This window comes from Antedon mediterranea, chromosome 5 (assembly GCF_964355755.1).
Source record: "Antedon mediterranea chromosome 5, ecAntMedi1.1, whole genome shotgun sequence".
NCBI classification, from domain to species: Eukaryota; Metazoa; Echinodermata; class Crinoidea; order Comatulida; family Antedonidae; genus Antedon; species Antedon mediterranea.
The window spans coordinates 26,932,504-26,952,332 of record NC_092674.1 but is presented as its reverse complement, the minus strand read 5'-3'; the positions used below and the strand labels follow the sequence as shown (position 1 = coordinate 26,952,332).

Sequence of the window (19,829 nt, the reverse complement as noted above, 5' to 3'; positions counted from 1 at the left end):
AAACGGAGAATTTTCAGGACCCAGCGAACTCTCCTCTTTATAGGAATGCGCCACTGAATAGGGGTTGGCCATAAGTGTTAATTAACATATACATTGCATTTCATGGAAAAAGAATACTTTCAAAAGAGTGTCCATCGAATAGGGGTTCTACTGTGACAAAAAATGGAAAGTTAAAAATTGATGACTGTATAAATAACTGGCTATTTGTTAGGATTTAAATATATAATGCTACAAATCTTAATTTTAATTTGATGTCTTACATAAAAGTATGCTATCAATAAAAAAGTAAAAATTTAAGCTAACCTGGATGCAGACAGGAGCATTATCATTGACGTCTCCTACAAGAACTGTAACATTCGTTGTATCGAAAAACACGCCATCGGTAGCGATGATTGTAATTACGTACTTCTTTTTAAATTCCCGATCCAACATCTTTGTAGTGGAAATTTTCCCAGTATTCGAATCAATAAGAAATTGACCGAAAGGATCACCGCCCGCAATATGGTACGTGATCATTGCGTTCATTTTATCATCAGCGTCATCGGCAGAGACTTTTATTATGACAAAAGGGGGCTCAATATCTTCCGGCACGGTGACTGGGTTCAACGTGGATGTGAATCGTGGAGGGCTGTCATTCACATCCATTACGTTAACCGTTACGCTAGCCACGGCTGAACGAACATTAGCCTCTACTTCATCATCTTCATCCACTGTATGTCTCGCTTTTACGGTAAAATGGTAAATTGGCTTTGTTTCGCGATCAAGCTCAATATTTGTCGTTATCCATCCCGTCTCGCTATCAATTGAGAAGATTTCGGATACGTCATTCAATTCATTCGACAAGCTGTACTCAATTTGACTGGTTGTATCTTTGTCGTAGGCGTGTACTCTAAGTACGGAGTAATCCACCGGTGCATTTTCCGGTATCTTAATATCGTAATTACTACTCTCAAACCGTGGGGCATTGTCGTTTACATCTTTCACATCCACACGTACCTCCTTAAACGATGCGAGTGACGGGATGGTATCAGTTGTCGCTTTAATTGTAAGAGTATACCAAGCACATGTTTCATAGTCCAAGAAAGTGTTTACTAAAACCTCTCCTTTATTGTTTACGCTGAACTTGCTTCTGTTGTTGGTACGAATTAGATTCCCAGGCACGATGCTATAAATAAGCGTTTCGTTGTGGATCGCGGTGACAACGTCGACAATCGTACCAACTTGCGCATTCTCGTTGATGCTAAACTGAGGGATGATATCAACAAATATAGGCAATACATCTTGTCTGGTCAGGATGTACACTTCAACCTGTGCGTCACCTCTCAGTGGCTTCTCACCTCCGTCAACAGCTTGCACAAAAAACTGAAACACATTCGTTTCTAAAGAAAAACAATACACAATAATGCTCTTTGAAAATGTGGCATACTTTCCTATTAAATGCTGCAGAATAGGAAATAGCTTATTTCCCTGCACACAATATCAATTATAACCAGTAGGCTTCTTTTAATAAATTGTTCAAATTTAAACACACTTCTTAAATGATTCATCTTGTATGAAAGCTACCAGGCACAGAACGGGATGAACCTGTTGGCTAATAAAGAATGTTGCCTCCTCGTAGAGCTATTAGAACATTTAAATGAATTAGAAACAGATGGATTTATGTTTAAATGACATTTGATAAAAACTACCAAAAACCACATAACATTATCACATTGACACTACATTTGCCTTATGTAGGACAGTTTATCACAGTAATAGAAAATTATTATTATTGATTTGTATTATATAAGAATTGGTTCTATACTTATAGGATTAGTATGACATTAGTATGATCCCTTGTAAAGTAAAATCTCACCACCAACTAAATTAAGACACAACATTTTGGTAAATCTATTAATGCAAGCTAAGTATACCCGCATCCCCTCATTTTTGCCAAATTTTATACCCAGGTCCCATGGTCTCACTGATATACAGTATTCTTCTTTTGTACAAACCTCTGCCAGTAAGTGGGGCTTTAAGTAATAGAGAACCATCTGCTGAATTAATCTTGAACAGTTCTGTGACTCGATCGTTCACACCAGCAAAGATGGAGTAAGTTAGTCTGGCATTCTGGTCCTTATCAGCATCCACTGCATAGACCTGTAAGACAATGTACAACAAATGTATATCCTATCTAAGGTACTCCGTATTCTTTTGATCTTATTACACCTTGTTAGTGCAGTTCATGTTTCATATATAGTCGATGTCGATGCAACCATTGAGCTCTGCTAAAGGCAAGATTGTTGTCCAGGGGCGAACATAGTTTCCCCTTTTTAAATTTAAGTGAAGGATCTTATATCAGTATATATATGTACAGGCAAAGATAATTATCAACTGTCAGAAATCACTAGGATCTCTGTCTATCAATATGACGGACATGTGTTTCTAAATTTGTTTTATTTCATGATTAATAAAGTTGGTTAACTTACAAAGGAAATAGTCTGTAGTCATGTAATGTTATCTTTAAAATTATAACAAATTGCATTAACATAAAAACAAATCATATTAATCGAAATGGAACAAAAAAAAGTATGGAGTGAATACATTTTTTTTTTAAAGTTTAGACTAGCAAATGTACTAGCTCTTTGGAAAAAACATGGTGTACCTCAAATCTTACTTGAGCTCTATTAGTTGTAGAAACAAGATCCCTGTGGGGGTAGTGAATTAAAGAATAAAGTAACAATACCTGTAAGACTTGTTCTTCTACTTGCATATCAGGATAGATATAGGCTTCATATTTAGCGATTTCAAACGTTGGATGGTTGTCGTTTGTATCCTCTAAGATGACCTTGACTGAACTGAAGGATGCTCTATGTCCTTTATCAATCGCCATGATTGGAATGGACATGGTTCGTTGGGTCGGGTTTTCACGATCAAACACACTGGCAGTTGTAATTTCACCTGTTTAAAACAGAGGTAATGGTTATGAATTTTTAAAGCTTAAAAAAAAAACGAAGCGATATGAAGGTAAGTTAAAAAAGAAGATTAAGGAAAAGGAAGAAAGTGGAAATTAATGCCCTTGTTGCCAACCAGGGGTCGAAAGTAGGCTTAAATAAAAGTAAAATACCACCCCCTTCGCATCATCTAACAAAACTTCAAAGTTTACATATATTGGGCCATACACAAGACAAAAATGGAGGTGTTGACGTCCTGGTGTAGGGTAAACTTCTTGCATGGCAATGTAAAAGGGCTATTAGAAAATATGGTCAAAGAGATTGCCATATACAGATACAAGGTTTAAATCATAAACAAAATCAAACAACTTTGAATGGTGATATTCAGCTGCTGACTGTCAAACCCAAAATAATAAATAACACTCACCAGTTGTGGCATCGATGATAAACTTACTCTCCATATCTTCTCCTATGATGGAGTATGAAACAATTCCGCCAGTTCCTTCATCATCATCAGAGGCCGACACATGTGTCACAGTTGTTCCGATTGATTGATTTTCATCCAGCGAGACGCTGTACTCAAACATTGTAAACATAGGTGCATATTGATTGGTGCCATCGACGTTAATGACTACGTAAGCGTTGTTGGTAAAGACGGTGTCCGATACGGATATGTTCAAAATGTAGGTCTTATTCGGATTTAGATTCGGTTGACGCGTGTTAGTGATTGAAATAATACCTGTAAATAAACATTTTAACAAAATTGTTTTTTTCTTCTCTTGTTTTTTTTGTATATTGATTCCAAAATAAAAGATTTCACTTTCCCTAAAAATTTACTTCGTAACTTTCTTACCTGTTCTACTTCCAATATAAAAGTTCATTTCATCATTTCCTGATATGATAGTGTAAGTAAGCTTTTTAATATCCGAGACATCTGGATCTGTGGCGGCCACTACACACACAAAAGCTCCTTTCCCAGCCAACTCACTGATAGTTGCCTCATAGTTAGGCCGCGTAAACTCTGGTGGGTTATCATTCAAATCTGTAACCTTAACAGTGATACGAGTTTCACTACTCAATTGCGGCACACCACCATCAACCGCCCTCACAAGGAAATTATGGTTCTGGATAGACTCGTAATCCAGCACCCTAGATGTAAGGATTGACCCACTGTACGAGTCGATGTAAAAGCTATCCGTCATACTACCGTCTTCAACGATTTGATACATCACAACTCCATTCTTCCCAGCATCGTAGTCATATGCTTTCACGTTGGCTACTGACGTTCCAACGGCGACTGCCTCGGAAAGTGTGTTGGTGTATTCTGGAACTTCAAAGATAGGGCGAATATCATTGATATCTTCGATAGTGATAACCACAACAACCTCGGCATAAGCACCGGTCAGAGTGTCACTGGCACGGACAGTCAGTCGGAATGTTTGCGTTACCTCAAAGTCCATGGCGCCAACCACTTTTAATGCACCTATAATATAAAAAAAAGTTTAGTCAATATGTAAAGAAATAAAAAGCAATTCTATAATTTTTATGTAATATTACAAAATTATCATATAATATAGACATTTGTAACTTTTTTTTATGCTGAATGCGATTTTCAATTTATGGTAATTTTTTTTCCCTCCCGTAGATTTTACTAGTCCAGATTCATTTCTTGTTTTTAAAAGTAAGCCCAATAATATGAACTGGAGTAGCCCAAAAATTGAAGTGTTAAAAATCCTTGCAGACAAGAGTAATTCGGACTAGTACCAAATCCAGTCTTGGAGTACAAGTTTTGGAACAATGTGTGGCAGAAATAGAAACATACCTGTTTTATTTGTAATTACAAACTGATTAAAATCATCACCACCGCTGATACTGTAGATGACTTTGCGTCCATCAGGACTGGTAGCTTGGATGTGAAGAATTGCGGTGTGAAGCTGAATATCCTCGGCAATTGTCTTTGTATATTGAGGCTGCTCAAATACTGGCATGGCCTTGTTGATAACAGATATCGGGACATCAACCACGGAACTATGTTTCTTAGTACCTTTGTCACTAGCCTTTATCCTCAGTATAAAGTCCTCATTCTGGTTACCAGGATCTAGTTTCTTCACAAGCATGATCTCTCCACTTGTTGCATTGATGTTAAATCGGTTGTCACCGCCATCAACTAGAGAATATTTGACTTCTCCATTTCGGCCAATGTCGTGATCAATAGCAATAACCTATAAAACAAAGAAGGAAAGCTAGGTAAATATTTTTGTATTTCAGTTTTACAGATGTTATACAACATTGTAAATGGATAATGATCAATGGACAATGACCAAATAATGAGGCTGTTAGGCTGCTACGAATATTAGTGAGGATGTAAATGATGCCATGGGGAAAATGGGCCCCGGGTCTACCTAAGAGACTAGTCTTCTTCAAAGCTGTTATAATAGTGTTCTCTCCCAATATTGCAAATTAAATTTTTAAAGCAGAATTTCACCAATTACCTATTGCCCATTCCTCCTCCCACAAACCAGTTTATTACCAAATGTTTAACATTGCATACCTTTCGCACGATACTTCCAACCTCTGCTTCTACCTGGACCACTGCTTTGTAATCGACGTGAACAAACATCGGCACATTATCATTCTCGTCAAGTACTTTAATGTTCACCAGGACATGCGCTCTGCGAGGAATTACCCTTGTGTCACTCACTTCTACCACTATAGTATATTCTTGTTTGGCTTCCCGATCAAATGGGATCCCCATTGTGCGAAGAATGCCGGAGGTTTTCGAGATATTGAACATTTTGTCAGGGTTTAGAATCCTGTATTCAAGGGGCTCATTAAGCGCATTTCCAACAGCTGACACAAGTGCGAGGATTTTTATGGTGGGGTCATTTTCAATTATCGCGGCAGAGTAGCTGTCTTTTGCAAATCGTAGTTCGGATTCTAACGCCTGTTGCACTGATATACGCACTTCTGTGGTACCTTTGTTCATACCGTCAGAAACGGTAACAGTGAGTACGTAATTCCTCATAAGGTTTGTCGTATTTACAACGGTGATTGTTCCTGTTAGGGAATTTATCGAGAATCTCTTTTCTGGATCTCCTGCCGTGATGGAATATTCAAGACTTGTGATGCTGGCAGTATCTGCATCAGTTGCATGCACTGTGACAACAGCAACGTCTTTGTATGTTGGAAGAACTAAAAGAGTGTCATAGACATTTTTATCAAAGACTGGTGGGGAGTCATTGATGTCGACGATGGTGACTAGTACATCAACAGGATTGATGCATTGTAGTTGTGGTTCTCCACTATCTCTTACTTGTACTGTGAATTTAAATTGGCTTCTTTCCTCATGATCTAACAACACCTTAGATCTGATAGCACCGGTGTTAGCATCAATCTTAAAATACTTCTGCGCTTCAATTTCAATAATTTGGTAGAGAAGATGGGCGTTATGGTCGTTATCTTCATCTTGCGCACTTATCACTAGAGGTCGTCCATAACTGTCAAGAATAGGGCTGTTTGGAGGCTTGGATTCGGTTATGTTGCCCTGGTACATGGTGTAGAGGAATTCGGGCGCATTATCATTCACATCTTCTACATGAACGATCACAAAGACTATTGCTGAGAGTCCAACCATGTTAGTAGCCTGAACGGTAATATTATATACCGTTTGAGCTTCGTAATCAAGAGGTACCAACGTGGAGACGACCCCAGTGCTTGGGTTGACCTCAAAGTGGTTTGCTTCATTACCGTTTATTATCTCGTACACGACTGAAGACTGACTAACAGCTTCAGCAACAACAACTGGCGTTCTAGCTGGAAGGTTTTCATACACATTCTCCATATATTCTTTGATGAGGAACTTTGGTGGGGCATTGTCGGAGATTGTTACAGTAATATTCACATTACATGTGCAACTTTTTATTGGAACGCCATGATCTTGTACTCTGACTACCATTTGGTAAAAAGATTTCTTGCTGCGGTCTAATTCCGCACCCACGGATATATACCCAAAAGCCGGCATTATTGAAAAATCATTATCAGGATTTCCTAAAAAAGAGAAATAAGAATAAAAATAAATAAACTACATTAAAACTAAAAGATTTAAACACAAAAATAAAAGAGATTTAAAAGCACAATACATAGATTATGTTAGAAATGTGGAAACTGTGAAAAAAATTAAACTGCAAAAAAGTGAATTCTTAACATTAAAAGACTTAAAAATGTGAAAATTGTGCTAAAGAATTAGTGATAAAATCAAAAAAACTAAATTCCTAAAAAATGTTATTTCAAAATTTTAGACACATACTTCACAAACTTTTGCAAAATAAAAAAAAAACATTAACAATTTTAAATTACAAAGTGAACAATTTTGTAATAAAAAGTAAAATAAAAATATGAAAAGATCATACGAAGTAAGTCTGCAAAAGTGTTAAAAAACTTTGTTAAAATCTATTTTCACAATATTAAGCAGTTAAAGTTTAAAATGGATTGTGGTACTACACTAATGGGCGAGGGGAATATTGGAGATTAGGATGTAGGTGGGCAGGTCTTGTAACAAACCTTTCCTTTTGCCATTTCTGGTTACTGATTAAATATAATAGTTTAGGAAAACAAATAAAACAATGTTGAGATAATAATTAACAAATAATTATGAAAAAAAACACACACTTCTCAACTACAGTCGCATATTTTGAAGAAACAATAATATCATTAACTATGGCATAAACAGTTTTTACACTTTTTCCCTATAAATTATATTTTTCAAAACGTGTCATTTGTTTTTTCTTTCCCAGGAAGCAATAAATTTGTAATCATTTTATTTTTTGTACAATTTTGACGATAAAACATTACATTTTACCGATTTACTTGGAAATATCGAGCCTGATTTGTAAACGCATTTTTTTATTCAATATTGGAAATTAAATTATCATGAAACATGTAATATGTTTTATGAATCATATCTTATCTGATCTTTCAATTGAATAAATCAATAAAAATAATTAAAAATTTGTTTAAATCAAAATTTGATTACGAATTAAATATCAAAGGAAAAAATTTAATAAAGTATTTTATTGATTTTGAATAAGAAGAGAAAAAATGATATTGCCTGTCCAAGGTTTGCTTGCTATTAAATGTTTGACTGTGTGAACGCCAACATTGAATAGTGTGTAGGACCAGTCAAAATGTTTCAAAAAAAGATAATATTTTTCTGTGATATCTTATTTACTTTAAAAAAAAAAACCAAATAATGTGTACACTAATACAGGTACCATATTATACCCTAAAATAAGGGTGTACAATAATAAAGTAAGTGAGAGTGAAATATTGAAGTGAATATACTTTGCTATACAGTATTATATAGCTGGATTTTAACTTGATATAGAGATATATATTCATGACATCAAGTTATATTTTGTAGTTGGTATAAATCAGTCTTTCAAGTCAGTCTCAAATGCAAAGTCATTAACAAAGTTGAGTTCATAAGCCAGAGGGAATATCCGATTGATCGTCCTCTCCAGTTTATAAGAACAAGAAATCATTGAGACAGGCAGGCTTGAATATCAGAGACATCGATCGCAACTACAGGAATATTCATGATTTAAATGAAGGAATATGGATTGAAAGTCAAGGAATTAAATAACTGTACCGGACTTTGGCACATTATGTGTTTATATCTTATTAAACTATGGCAAGAATAAACAGAAAATAAATCCTTTTTCCCATATTAGTATTAAATTCCTATATTTTTTTGTATGCAAGGAGGAGGAGCAGCTGGATTAAAACTTGTTAACTGCCCTCAACTTTTAGTACCAGCCCTAAGGTATCCTGTAACCTTTGTGTAAAAAGCTAGCTACCTAGGCAATCTTTGCATACGTAAGCCACAGCAAGCCCTGTCATAATGAGCCTTAACCAGGGGTACATTAATGTAAACTTAGTCATTTCAGCTGGGACAACAGTTGGTTCATTAACCTAGCCTGGTGGCGTCCTTATTCTAGTACAAGAACCACATCAACTCCCTTGACAACAAACCCCTCACATACTCAACAACCGTTAAGAAACTCTAAACACTGTTGTAAAAAAACGAACTGTAATTGCCTACAGCAACTAATAAATAATGTGACGACGGCAGAACCTGGTGATAGTGTGAGCTAGTTTACGGAACATTGATTTTAACACTTCTCATCACTGATGTATGATATATTTGGCTTTAATAATGTTCAATCTTCATTCTATTTGTAATTTTCAGCGTCAACCAAGACATATGCTGCAAGTGAACATAATACTACTTATAATATTCTTGGAAATTGATAAAAACTAGACTACTTAACACATTAATTCCCTAAGCTGTTACAAATTAATAAAGTAAATAAGAGTATTATTTAGTATCTATACTAATAAATTCTCTATGATTAAACAAATACTTTCTTTTTGTTTTACTCACCACGCATATAATGTAGCCTTTGCTATAGCTGAATTTACTTAGCTAAATAATGGGACAATTGGACCTGATTTGGATGTTGTGTTGATGATTATGTCATTGATAAAACAATGAATGTTAAATTCCATCATACTACAAACATCAATAAAAATGGCTATTTCCAAAATTGTATCTAGGCCTTGACCTTTAAGAAATTGGTCAACTACATACTCATTATACTATAAGATGCAGACCCCAATTTAAAAAATCAGGCCTACAGGAATATAAATGAACCATATTGCTGGTAAACTCACCGCTTTCGATATTATAAGATAATTTAGCATTGTCTCCTTTATCGAGATCAACAGCTGTAACTTGTAAGATCTGTGTGCCAGGTGCAGCACTCTCGTACACACGTCCACTAAATCCCTCCGGATGGCACGAAGGTGCGTGGTCGTTAAAATCTGTAACCCTGATTACGACACGTGCATAAGCACTTTTGGTGGGTGTTCCGTGGTCTTGCGCCATTATATTCAATGTATGCGTCTTTCGGTTCTCGTGGTCTAAACGTTTGGCAACAGCTATAGTTCCAGTACGGCCATCTACCGTGAAGAGACGTTCCCTGGCCGAGTCGGTGTTGTCTAGTACTGTGTACGATAGAAAGCTTGCTGAATCTCTATCTGTTGCTGTAACTTTAAGTATATTAGTGGTGACCGGCGTGTTTTCTGAGGTGATCACTTCGTATTCTGTTTTGTCAAACTCTGGGGCATTATCATTAGAATCCAGGATATTCACTCGAAGCTAAGAAAAAAAATGTTTAATTAATTATTATTTAATACAAAATCCAATAAAGACTCTTCCACTATGCAGTATATTTGCTTTTCTTGCAAGTCTTCTTGTCTAAATGAATTTCAATAGTATGAACACATTTTTTGTATTACGAAACAAAAACAAATTTGGGACCTTTTGGAATTTTGAGAGAGTTTCCAATGATCAAATAAGCTTTATAAAATAAACAAACATTACGTACAACTTGTTCTATCGTGTGAGTGCCATCGGTGACCGTAATAGTGAGGTCGTAGTTAGGATTTACTTCCCAATCCAAAGGTAATGCTAACTGAATAACGCCATTGTTTGGATCAATACAGAAAGTACTAGTTGGATCACCATCTGAAAAAAAATTAATTTGTCATGATTATTATAAATGATATTTGATTGGAGGGTGGTGTAGACGATGCAGTTCGGGGTTTGCAAGCCTAGTATCATAATTTTGACCCCATGAGTTATATGTCAGGACATCTTGGGAAACTTGTGCTACTACAGTATAGACAAAAACAAAACATGTACTTTAAATATATATAAGTGTTAAATAAAAATTGGAAACGTTATGATCACTGATGAATAAAACATGGCATTCTTACAATATCTTTGTCAAGGTGTTGAGTTGAGTGACCTAGCGTTTAAGGGAGAGGCATTGCAAACGACAGTCAAACAATCGACATGTTCATGGTTCTCCTCGAACATGGTTCTTGTGGTAGAACAGGTAAGGACTTACCTATAATTTTATAATATAATTCATCCCCGTCTGGATCTTCGGCTACTACACGATCGACAAGCTTGCCGATTTCCAATTTTTCTTGTACTTCAACTGACGGACTAAACCACATAAATTCTGGTGGATTTGGTGAATTATCGGGGCTATCAAAAACTGTCAATGAAATTTTAGCTGTCCCTTTCTTCTGCTTAGGAGTTCCTGTATCCAGTACTGCCAACTAATAGATGAAATATAAAAAAAATGTAATGGTACAAATATTACTTGGTAATACTGTAATGTAATATTAAGTAATTGAATTGTAACGATGATTATGAAAATGGTTACAGCAATAGGCTTAAAAAAATCATGATGACTACTGTGGACATTCTTTTTTTTACTTTCCTGAATAACAAAATAATGTTCCATTTCATTTAAATAAAAAATAAATTACTTACGGAAAGAAGGGGATATCTCACGGATGCATCTAATGCTTTGCGAGTTGACAGTACACCGGTCTTTGCATCCAGCGAGAACCGTTGATTATCGTTTCCCTGAGTAATAAAGTAACTCAATTCCGCGTTAGGACCAGCATCGGTGTCTGTTGCGAAAACCCGAAATATCGGTATTGATTCGGATGTTTTGTTCTTAGCGGGAATCTTTGGGTTGTAGTAGTTCTTTGTGAACCGTGGCTTATTGTCGTTCAGATCTGTCACTTTGACTATCACCATGGCTACAGTACTCATCGGTGGCACTCCGTTATCGGTTATACCAACCTACGAAGACAAAAAAAAAACACATTAGTTACTAAATATTGCAGTAGGCTTTGATCAAAAATAATATTTAGAGCTCAGCTGAAGAGTTCTAAAAACAACAATATCTGAGATTAGGAAAAATGTAATGGTTTGAGTATTATCTTTATTATTACCGTATATGTAATCCACGTAGAAATGCATCACAAAATATATTTGTTAATTGCCACATTATCCATTTGATTATTATTCCTTTAAATTCCAATTAATATTCAATTAATATTTATCATTATGATTTGTAAGAAAATTTAAAATTTATTTCCAACGTGGAACATGAAATATAACTATGAAATATATTGTTTTCAAAATGCATTTTATTACATACATATTCATGTTTACAATAAATAATGATTGACCTAATTACCTCATCAACATACAAAACAATACAAAGGCCTACATGATTAAAATTAACAGTGTACAAAACATTATCAAATAGCATCATTATATAGACATTTTAAATCTCTTCAAATTATCTTTTAATCATAAAAGAACATTTTACAGCACAAAATGATAATATACAGATTGTTTACTTGAACTTCAAGGACTTTATACAAAAATTGCTTATATTTCAACAAGCACTTTCTTTTTTTATGAACTAATGAAGGTTACTACAGTGTACAAGGTCTAGGCTCTGAAAGATAAACTAACAGGTGTAGTATACTGCGCAAATTAATGCCTTAATTATTTCCTTTTCTTTGTAATTTAATTTTCATTAAATGTATTGTATCTAAGGCCAAGTTTTAATCTACTCAAAATAATGAAAATAAAAGGAACCGCACAATCTATGAACTAATTTAAAAAAAGGAAAAAAATCTCCCTGTCCTTAAAAAAAATTAAAATATCAGTTTAGACCAATAAATACTTTTCTAAAATCATTGATTGATTGATTTTGATGATTTACTCCTATTTTAAAAGAAATACAAATTAAAGGAATGATGATAGAATATTAAGAATATTTTTTCCACTACCAGAAGTATAATAAATTATATATAAATATTATAAATTTTTTCCAGAACAGACTTTATATTGTTATGAAAAAATTTGAAATTTGACAAATTTATTATCCTGATTAATAAAGTGAAAATGAAGGCTATTTTCAATAGCTGTATTGTTTAGTAGCCCATGAACGTGACAGATAAAATTGCATAATAAAATTATAAACTCAATAAAAAAAAAACAATGGTGAATGAAAAATATAATACAATAAAACCAGTTTCTTCTCTAAAGCACTAACAACTTCAAAATACATTTTAATTTTGAAGCTTTAAAAATGTTGTATTTTATTTTTTAATGCATGTCATTTATAAGCAGCAATGAAACTCCACCGATGAAATAAGACCACAAATTGAAAATCTAGCAAAACCTATTTATAATTCAAAATATCGTATTAATATAAATTATTAACAATTAATTTACATATAATAATAATATGGAATGCAAGATTTATAACAATACTAATATGGAATTGCTCAATGAAAGAGACCAACAAATGGAAAAAGAAAATGTACAGTTTAAAGCTCTGCCTACACTATTAAACTTTACGTGATAAAAAATGTGATATGCCCATATGGACATGATGTCATATCACTACCTTATTTGGGCATATCACTACCATATTTGGGCACATATTTTTTTTTTTTCAAACTAGTTTGATAGTGTAGACAGAGCTTTAGACTAATTACTTTAATACAGTATACCAAATTCCTTAATCAATCTTTTCTTGAATACACATAAAAACAACTAAGACATTCCACCAATGAGAAAACAGATAATACTCTATCCGCTTCTATCTATCACAACAAATATTGATTTCTAGATGTTTTGAAGTTCATTGGAGTACAGAAGAGAAATAAATTATTGATGAATGGATGGATGCCCTCGGGCAGTACCATCAGGCTGCAGGCTGACCGTAAACACGGAATAGTCTTTTCCATTCATACGGTTCATCCAACATCATTCACAAAATCAATCACCTAATTCAATATTCAAATTATTCGTTAGTCCTAATTTTTTTATGGAGCAACAATGAAAAAGCAATTTTCCGAGTAACAGAATTAATTTGTTACTAATTATTTGCTTTGTAATTATTACTAAACATCAATTCAATTCAACACAAATGTCAGTTGTATAATTTGGAATTTATACTATACAATATCTTGCTCAGTAATGCCACGCTAAAGATATTAGCCTATTTACGAGCTTGTTTGTAACAATAAGCTTTACACTTGCCCGAAAGGCAAATGTAAAATTATTGTGGCAACTAGGTATTTTAGTCTTTGATGTAATTTATCTAGGTTTTTAAAAATGTTTTCAGAAAATATCGGTTACACATCCTAATTTTTAAGTAGAGATCTTAAGCATTTGTATTAACATTACACACTGTATCATTAATGATGATCATTTTTTGTTAAATTCAAATTCTATTTTTCCTCTACCTATATTTTAAATTCAGTTTGTTTTCCTAGTAAAATCCAACCCTGGTAAATAACTCTGTCATCAGAGGGTGATGTAATTACGATGGAATAGCATTGACAGATTCAAATCATATTTATATACTTTCCTCTCAATCAAGATTATTAACAGACAAATTAAACTTGACCATGGCATTAATAGGAGCCGCATGTCCATTTGTTTTTCCCTATGGAATATAGGACTTAAGTCCAAGGAAGGTGAAAAGGTTGACTACAATGCGTTTGTTATGTAATAATAACAATAATAGTAATATCAGGGAAATGATACTCTCAGTTCATGGCCGAGTCCTGTTATAGTCTTTACAACCCTCTTATTTGTAAAAATATCCCAAAACAACCGATTATAAAAGTATATCTTCAATTGTATTGGAACAATACAGGGTCTTATAATATAATTTTGAGGTTTAAATAACCAAAACGAGCCAATAGACCACCGAAATGGTATCATTGCAATTAGAAATTGATATAACTCCGAAGAAGGCTGTACTGTACAAACTGTAGGAAATGGACAATTAGTTGTACGTGAAGTGAGGTTTTCACACAAAGAGGAACGAGGAGGATTTCGACAAAAAGGTCAAGTAAAGTTCAATGGCCAGGGTCAAGATTAAATTAAAATGTTTACTTTGCAAATTATCTTAAGAAAATACTTCCCCCTCTATTTGTGATACAAACAATTTGTAATTGAACATTGTATTATATTATTTGAAACATCCTTCATTATTAATTACTTATTTTAATAACAACAATTTGTTTATCAATGAAAACATTCAGAACTATGACTTTGTTCTAATAATTTAAGACAGCCAACATCTTAGCTTGCCCGAAAATTAGCCCAAATCTTAGCTGGCCCGAAAATTAACATTTAGAAACTATGATAATGACAGTTAAGAAAATGAAAAACATAGGCTTTTTTAAAGAAACCTTTTATCTAATATGAAATGGACTTTATCATTCAAGATTGAAAGACAAAAAATATATGTAATAATTTCTTAGGAGGTCATTTTGAAACTGATTTAAGCAAAATCATTAACTTGAAACAAAGTTTTCAGAAGATTATTTTGCTAGGAGCATTTGATAAATCTAATCACTGGTGGTTAGAACTGGTACTCGTTTTGTATTACCATAGTTCACAAAGAAAAAATTTATAAAGTATCAGAGAGTTTACTCATTGGGAAAGCACTAAATAGAAGGGCCAGTACTAAATAGTCCATGATAAGGCAGTATGCAAAGTTGCGAAACCTATATAGCAATATACTGAATTTATGTGTGATGCAATTACCTGAGTATCATGAGACAACAAGCTGTCTAGCCACTTTAACAACTTGCTACAGATAGCCCTTCTCTAAGAGCATACGGTAAACATTTCTTTGAACAATACATGGGAAGTAACTATAATGTAATATTCTATCAAATACTTGGCTTCATTCACGTAAACAGTCTCCTTTTTTTCTGTGTTTTGATAGATTAAAGTTACGCAGTCAAGTTGATAGGGAAATGCAACGTCTGTCTATAAATATCAAGGTTGAATGCAAGCCTGACTACTCTAATGATTGGCAAACACCTCATGTTTTCACTGATCTTGTAAAAAACGTGTGCGGAATTATTTATGTGCACTCGTAAATGCATTGAACTGATTCATTAAAATCTATTTAAATCAAAACATCCTCATGAAGTTTCAAGTTCACATCTTGAATGCAAATTTGATTTGATAAAAATGTACACTTAATGTAGAGAGGCTGTTTTAAGGGAACACGAGTGAAAGCATTTTTTTTATATAGTTTTTAAACTAGTTGCCTTTCAGAGGAGCGACAATCACGTTTCTTTTCTAATCGTGTTCAATCAACCTTTATTAGATCTACAAGTAATCTTTCTAATTCTAATTTAACCTTAATTTATTGTAGAGGTCACACAATATATTAAATGATTCTACATCTGTTAGTCAAAACAGTCAAAAACAAAAAAAATATATTTAAATATATATTATTATTACGGTATGAATCAAAGGAGTAAGCTCATCCAATGTTAAGCTCTGTCCACACTATCAAACTAGTTTGACAAAAAAAGTGTAACCAAATATGTTAGAGATATGACATCATCATCATGTCCATATTATGAGCAAATAACATTTTTTTGTTACATAAAGTTTATAGTGTAGACAGAGATTTAAATTGTTATAAATAATATATTATGTTATGTCCATGTGAACACAAGCCATGCTGGTCCTCAGATATACTGTAATCCCATTTTGAAACATGACCCAATTATGTACTGAAATCAGTACTGTAATTGTTTTGAAAGGAAAAAAAAGAAATATATATATAGGCTAATCAGTCTTTTGATTTAAAATATAATGCATTTTGTACCACAAACAAAACACAAGTCTTCCTATATTATTTATGGCCACTTAAACAAAGTTGAACATTTCTATAAAATGTTGTCGACATAGTGCTTCCATGTTTTGTAAAACATCAAAGTCAATTTCAAACGGATCAACAAAACAACTATAGTACCATTATTTGGGGAGCCGGGAGGAAATTTTATGATGGTAGACATACTCAAATCGCGCTATACTAAAGATAGTTTTTATTTTATGCGACGTGTACCAAATTTGCACCTTTTGTTAAATCTTTGGTAGAATATCAGAACGCTGCCATATTATGATACAGGCAATCAAAGAAGCATATTAGCTGCAAAACCACTCATTCTTCTATGCTAGCACTTTATTTATGTTTGCATAAATAGGTATAACTGGCGACTGTTGAAGAAAAATTACATATTTCATGCTTGATTGAACAACCGTCTACATTTATAAAATTGCTTTCCCTTTCAAACCTTGTTTTCGTTTGTTATATTTTTCACAAAAAAGGAGGAGGAATCAGTTACATTTACAAAAAAAAGAAGAGAAATCAGTTATTTAAAAAACAGTCAGCATTTCATATTACATAATTCCTAAAAATCTTATTTTGTTTTTCTGATGATCTTATTAATTATTATTTAATTTAAATTAACGATTTCAATATTACTAAGAAGTTCTATCCCAAAATGTGGAAATGTTGTATGTGTTAATGCATATATTTTTCTTTTTAGTAAAAATCAAAATATGAGATTTTCTGCGAGGATTCTCCAACCAAACCCAAGATACTAATTTACTGCTTTTTTCTTTATGTTTACATTTTATTTCATATACTTTAATAATTTTTATAACTTATATAATTTTATTCACTAGAAAATATGAACTTCCAAGTAACACTGTACCATATTTCGCGATTTCATGGAAGTCAACCTTAAAATTCACTGGCTAAAAGCTTTCATATTAAAGTAGAGCTCAGTATCGGTCTTAAATTACTTGGTTCATGCGCACTTATTGATTGCTACGCAGGCTAGTCAAATATTGTGATTTCCAATCAATTAGCCTTATTAATACAACTATTTCACGCAGTAATAATTAATAATATACATAATTAGATTTATTAATTATCGATAAATTATATGGTATCAAGTATCTTTTGGAATCTGAATTATTAATCTAAATCAATAATACTAGTAACAGTAATCAAATTAGTAATAATACATTTATCAGAGTCTACAATATGTATTCCTCTACTATAATTAACACTAATAAAAATAAATTTATTTTAGGTTAATCTAAAGTTTTTTAATATGGACTTTTTGGGAGACCAACAATATATTGAAAGAGTATTCCAGAATAAAGAATTGTATTGTATTATATATGCATAGTAACTAATTTCATTTTTATTAAAACATTTTTCCCAGTTCTATTAATATCAAAGTAATAAATCACTGAAACACTGGTCCCAAAAGTAACACCTCTGGTTGCCTCAAAATGTCTGGATTTTTGCATGTCTGGTATTCAGAATGCATTTTAGACCAAATAAAAATTTTTTTTTTTACTTTAAGTCTGGAATTTACTTTTTAGGGACTTTTAATATTTTGAAACAATTGTCCATTATGCTTGATATCCAAGATCCAGCAATTTTGATGACATTTGTTTCTGAAAAAGACCAACAAAATGTCAAAAATGAAACTATAACCAAGTCCTAAAGCTCCAAAATTGATAAGGGGCCTTGAAACTTATTTTTTATTTATTTGGGCCTTGAATATGAAGAACAGATGATATACAGGAAAAATTTTTATTAGAATGTAGGTGTATTAATTTCAGATACTTTTTTTTTTATTATTATAAATGAATTATTATACTCTATTCCATCGTTCCGAGTTGAAATTTGATTCAAATCTACTTAAAAGTGTTGCTATCGTATTAAGTTGGTAAACAGACCATATAGTGTTGGATACACTATATGTTACTAATGTATGTTATTCTGATCTTTAACTCCCATACTAGCTATTCAAATTGTGTAAGGCTATCCAAATTATTGATCAACTGTGGGCTAGATTACATTTCTCTGCAATATACTAAACTAAACTAAAATAAAGTAAGAATATCTAAATAATCGATATAACTACCTCGCGTCATAACTAGGTTGTGAATTCATCTGATATCAAGTGGTGTTATGTTGATTTAGGTAATACTATGTACCTAGCTGTACATAACATTTCCTTTAAAATATCTAGAACTACCTGTAGTTTGGGACATATCCAAACTTATATGACTAGATTCCTCCATAACACCATATCTGCCATTGTGACATCCAGTTTTTAAAATTAATTTTTGGTCAATAATTATGATTTTAATATATTATGTTACTGTAGGTATAATATGTTTTGATAAATATATATATTTTATTTGTTCCCTTAATTTTTAGTTCATGTTATCATTGTTAACAACTAAAAAATTACAGTGGAAAAACTTCTATTTCTATATGGACACATATCCAAAAAGATAAAATAACAAAATAATATATACTGGTATTCAGTAACATAGACTAACAACAAATGTGATATTGCAATCGATTTTTTGTAATGTATGTATGGTATTTCCCCAGTTTCATAGCAAATTCCATAATTACACAGTCACATGTATAACATTTTGGCACCTGTATTTTATTAAGACTTGTGACCTATGACACAGGTACACATGTGATATATAAGTGACACCATATTCCTGAATGTACCTATGATACTGTACAAATTACAGTACTGAGAATCTGCTACATATTGCAATCATTTTATTTTTTTCCATTTTTTTGTCGTTGTACTGAATTACAGTAAATACATTATTGTCAAGAAACTGATATGATCCAAAATTTCCAAACAATATGTTTTATTAGCCAACATGAATAACACATTCAGCAAATATTTTCATTTCCATTATCAATAAATCTTTTCGACATTCCTGCAAAGTTAAAAATGTTTGTACTATACTTTTTTTTTTCAGACAAACATGCCACAAGAGATAGAGACGCCCGCTTCAGGGGGTATGTAAAACCTAACTGAATGTTTCTCTAGAGAGATACATTCCACCTAACCAACGACACAGGTTTGATGCATGTTGAAGCGAGCATAAAATATTCATATCAAAATTTCTGTCATATTGAAATGCATAAATTTCATGTTTGCAGCCTTTACACAAATTTTGAAAACAACCAGATATGTCTGTATTGCTTGGGCATCTAAATAGGGGATTTTAACAGAATAATCAAAACCCTTTTTATTAAATTAATGGTATGTTTATTAATTTCAGGT

At 32.8% G+C, this 19,829-nt stretch overlaps 1 protein-coding gene across 6 annotated transcripts in view; it reads right to left on the bottom strand.

The window, feature by feature from the left end:
• Positions 1–19,829, bottom strand: part of LOC140050149 (protocadherin Fat 1-like) — an 88,016-nt gene that overhangs the window by 15,668 nt on the left and 52,519 nt on the right. For all 6 annotated transcript variants that reach the window (XM_072095209.1, XM_072095210.1, XM_072095213.1 and 3 more), the window contains exons 5-15: positions 11,341–11,658; positions 10,907–11,123; positions 10,382–10,521; positions 9,666–10,152; positions 5,485–6,980; positions 4,756–5,155; positions 3,787–4,416; positions 3,361–3,672; positions 2,726–2,940; positions 1,995–2,139; positions 304–1,379 (exon numbers count right to left, since the gene is read on the bottom strand). In XM_072095209.1, the coding sequence (XP_071951310.1) occupies positions 304–1,379; positions 1,995–2,139; positions 2,726–2,940; positions 3,361–3,672; positions 3,787–4,416; positions 4,756–5,155; positions 5,485–6,980; positions 9,666–10,152; positions 10,382–10,521; positions 10,907–11,123; positions 11,341–11,658 (5,436 nt within the window). The remainder of the gene's footprint in view (positions 1–303; positions 1,380–1,994; positions 2,140–2,725; positions 2,941–3,360; positions 3,673–3,786; positions 4,417–4,755; positions 5,156–5,484; positions 6,981–9,665; positions 10,153–10,381; positions 10,522–10,906; positions 11,124–11,340; positions 11,659–19,829) is intronic.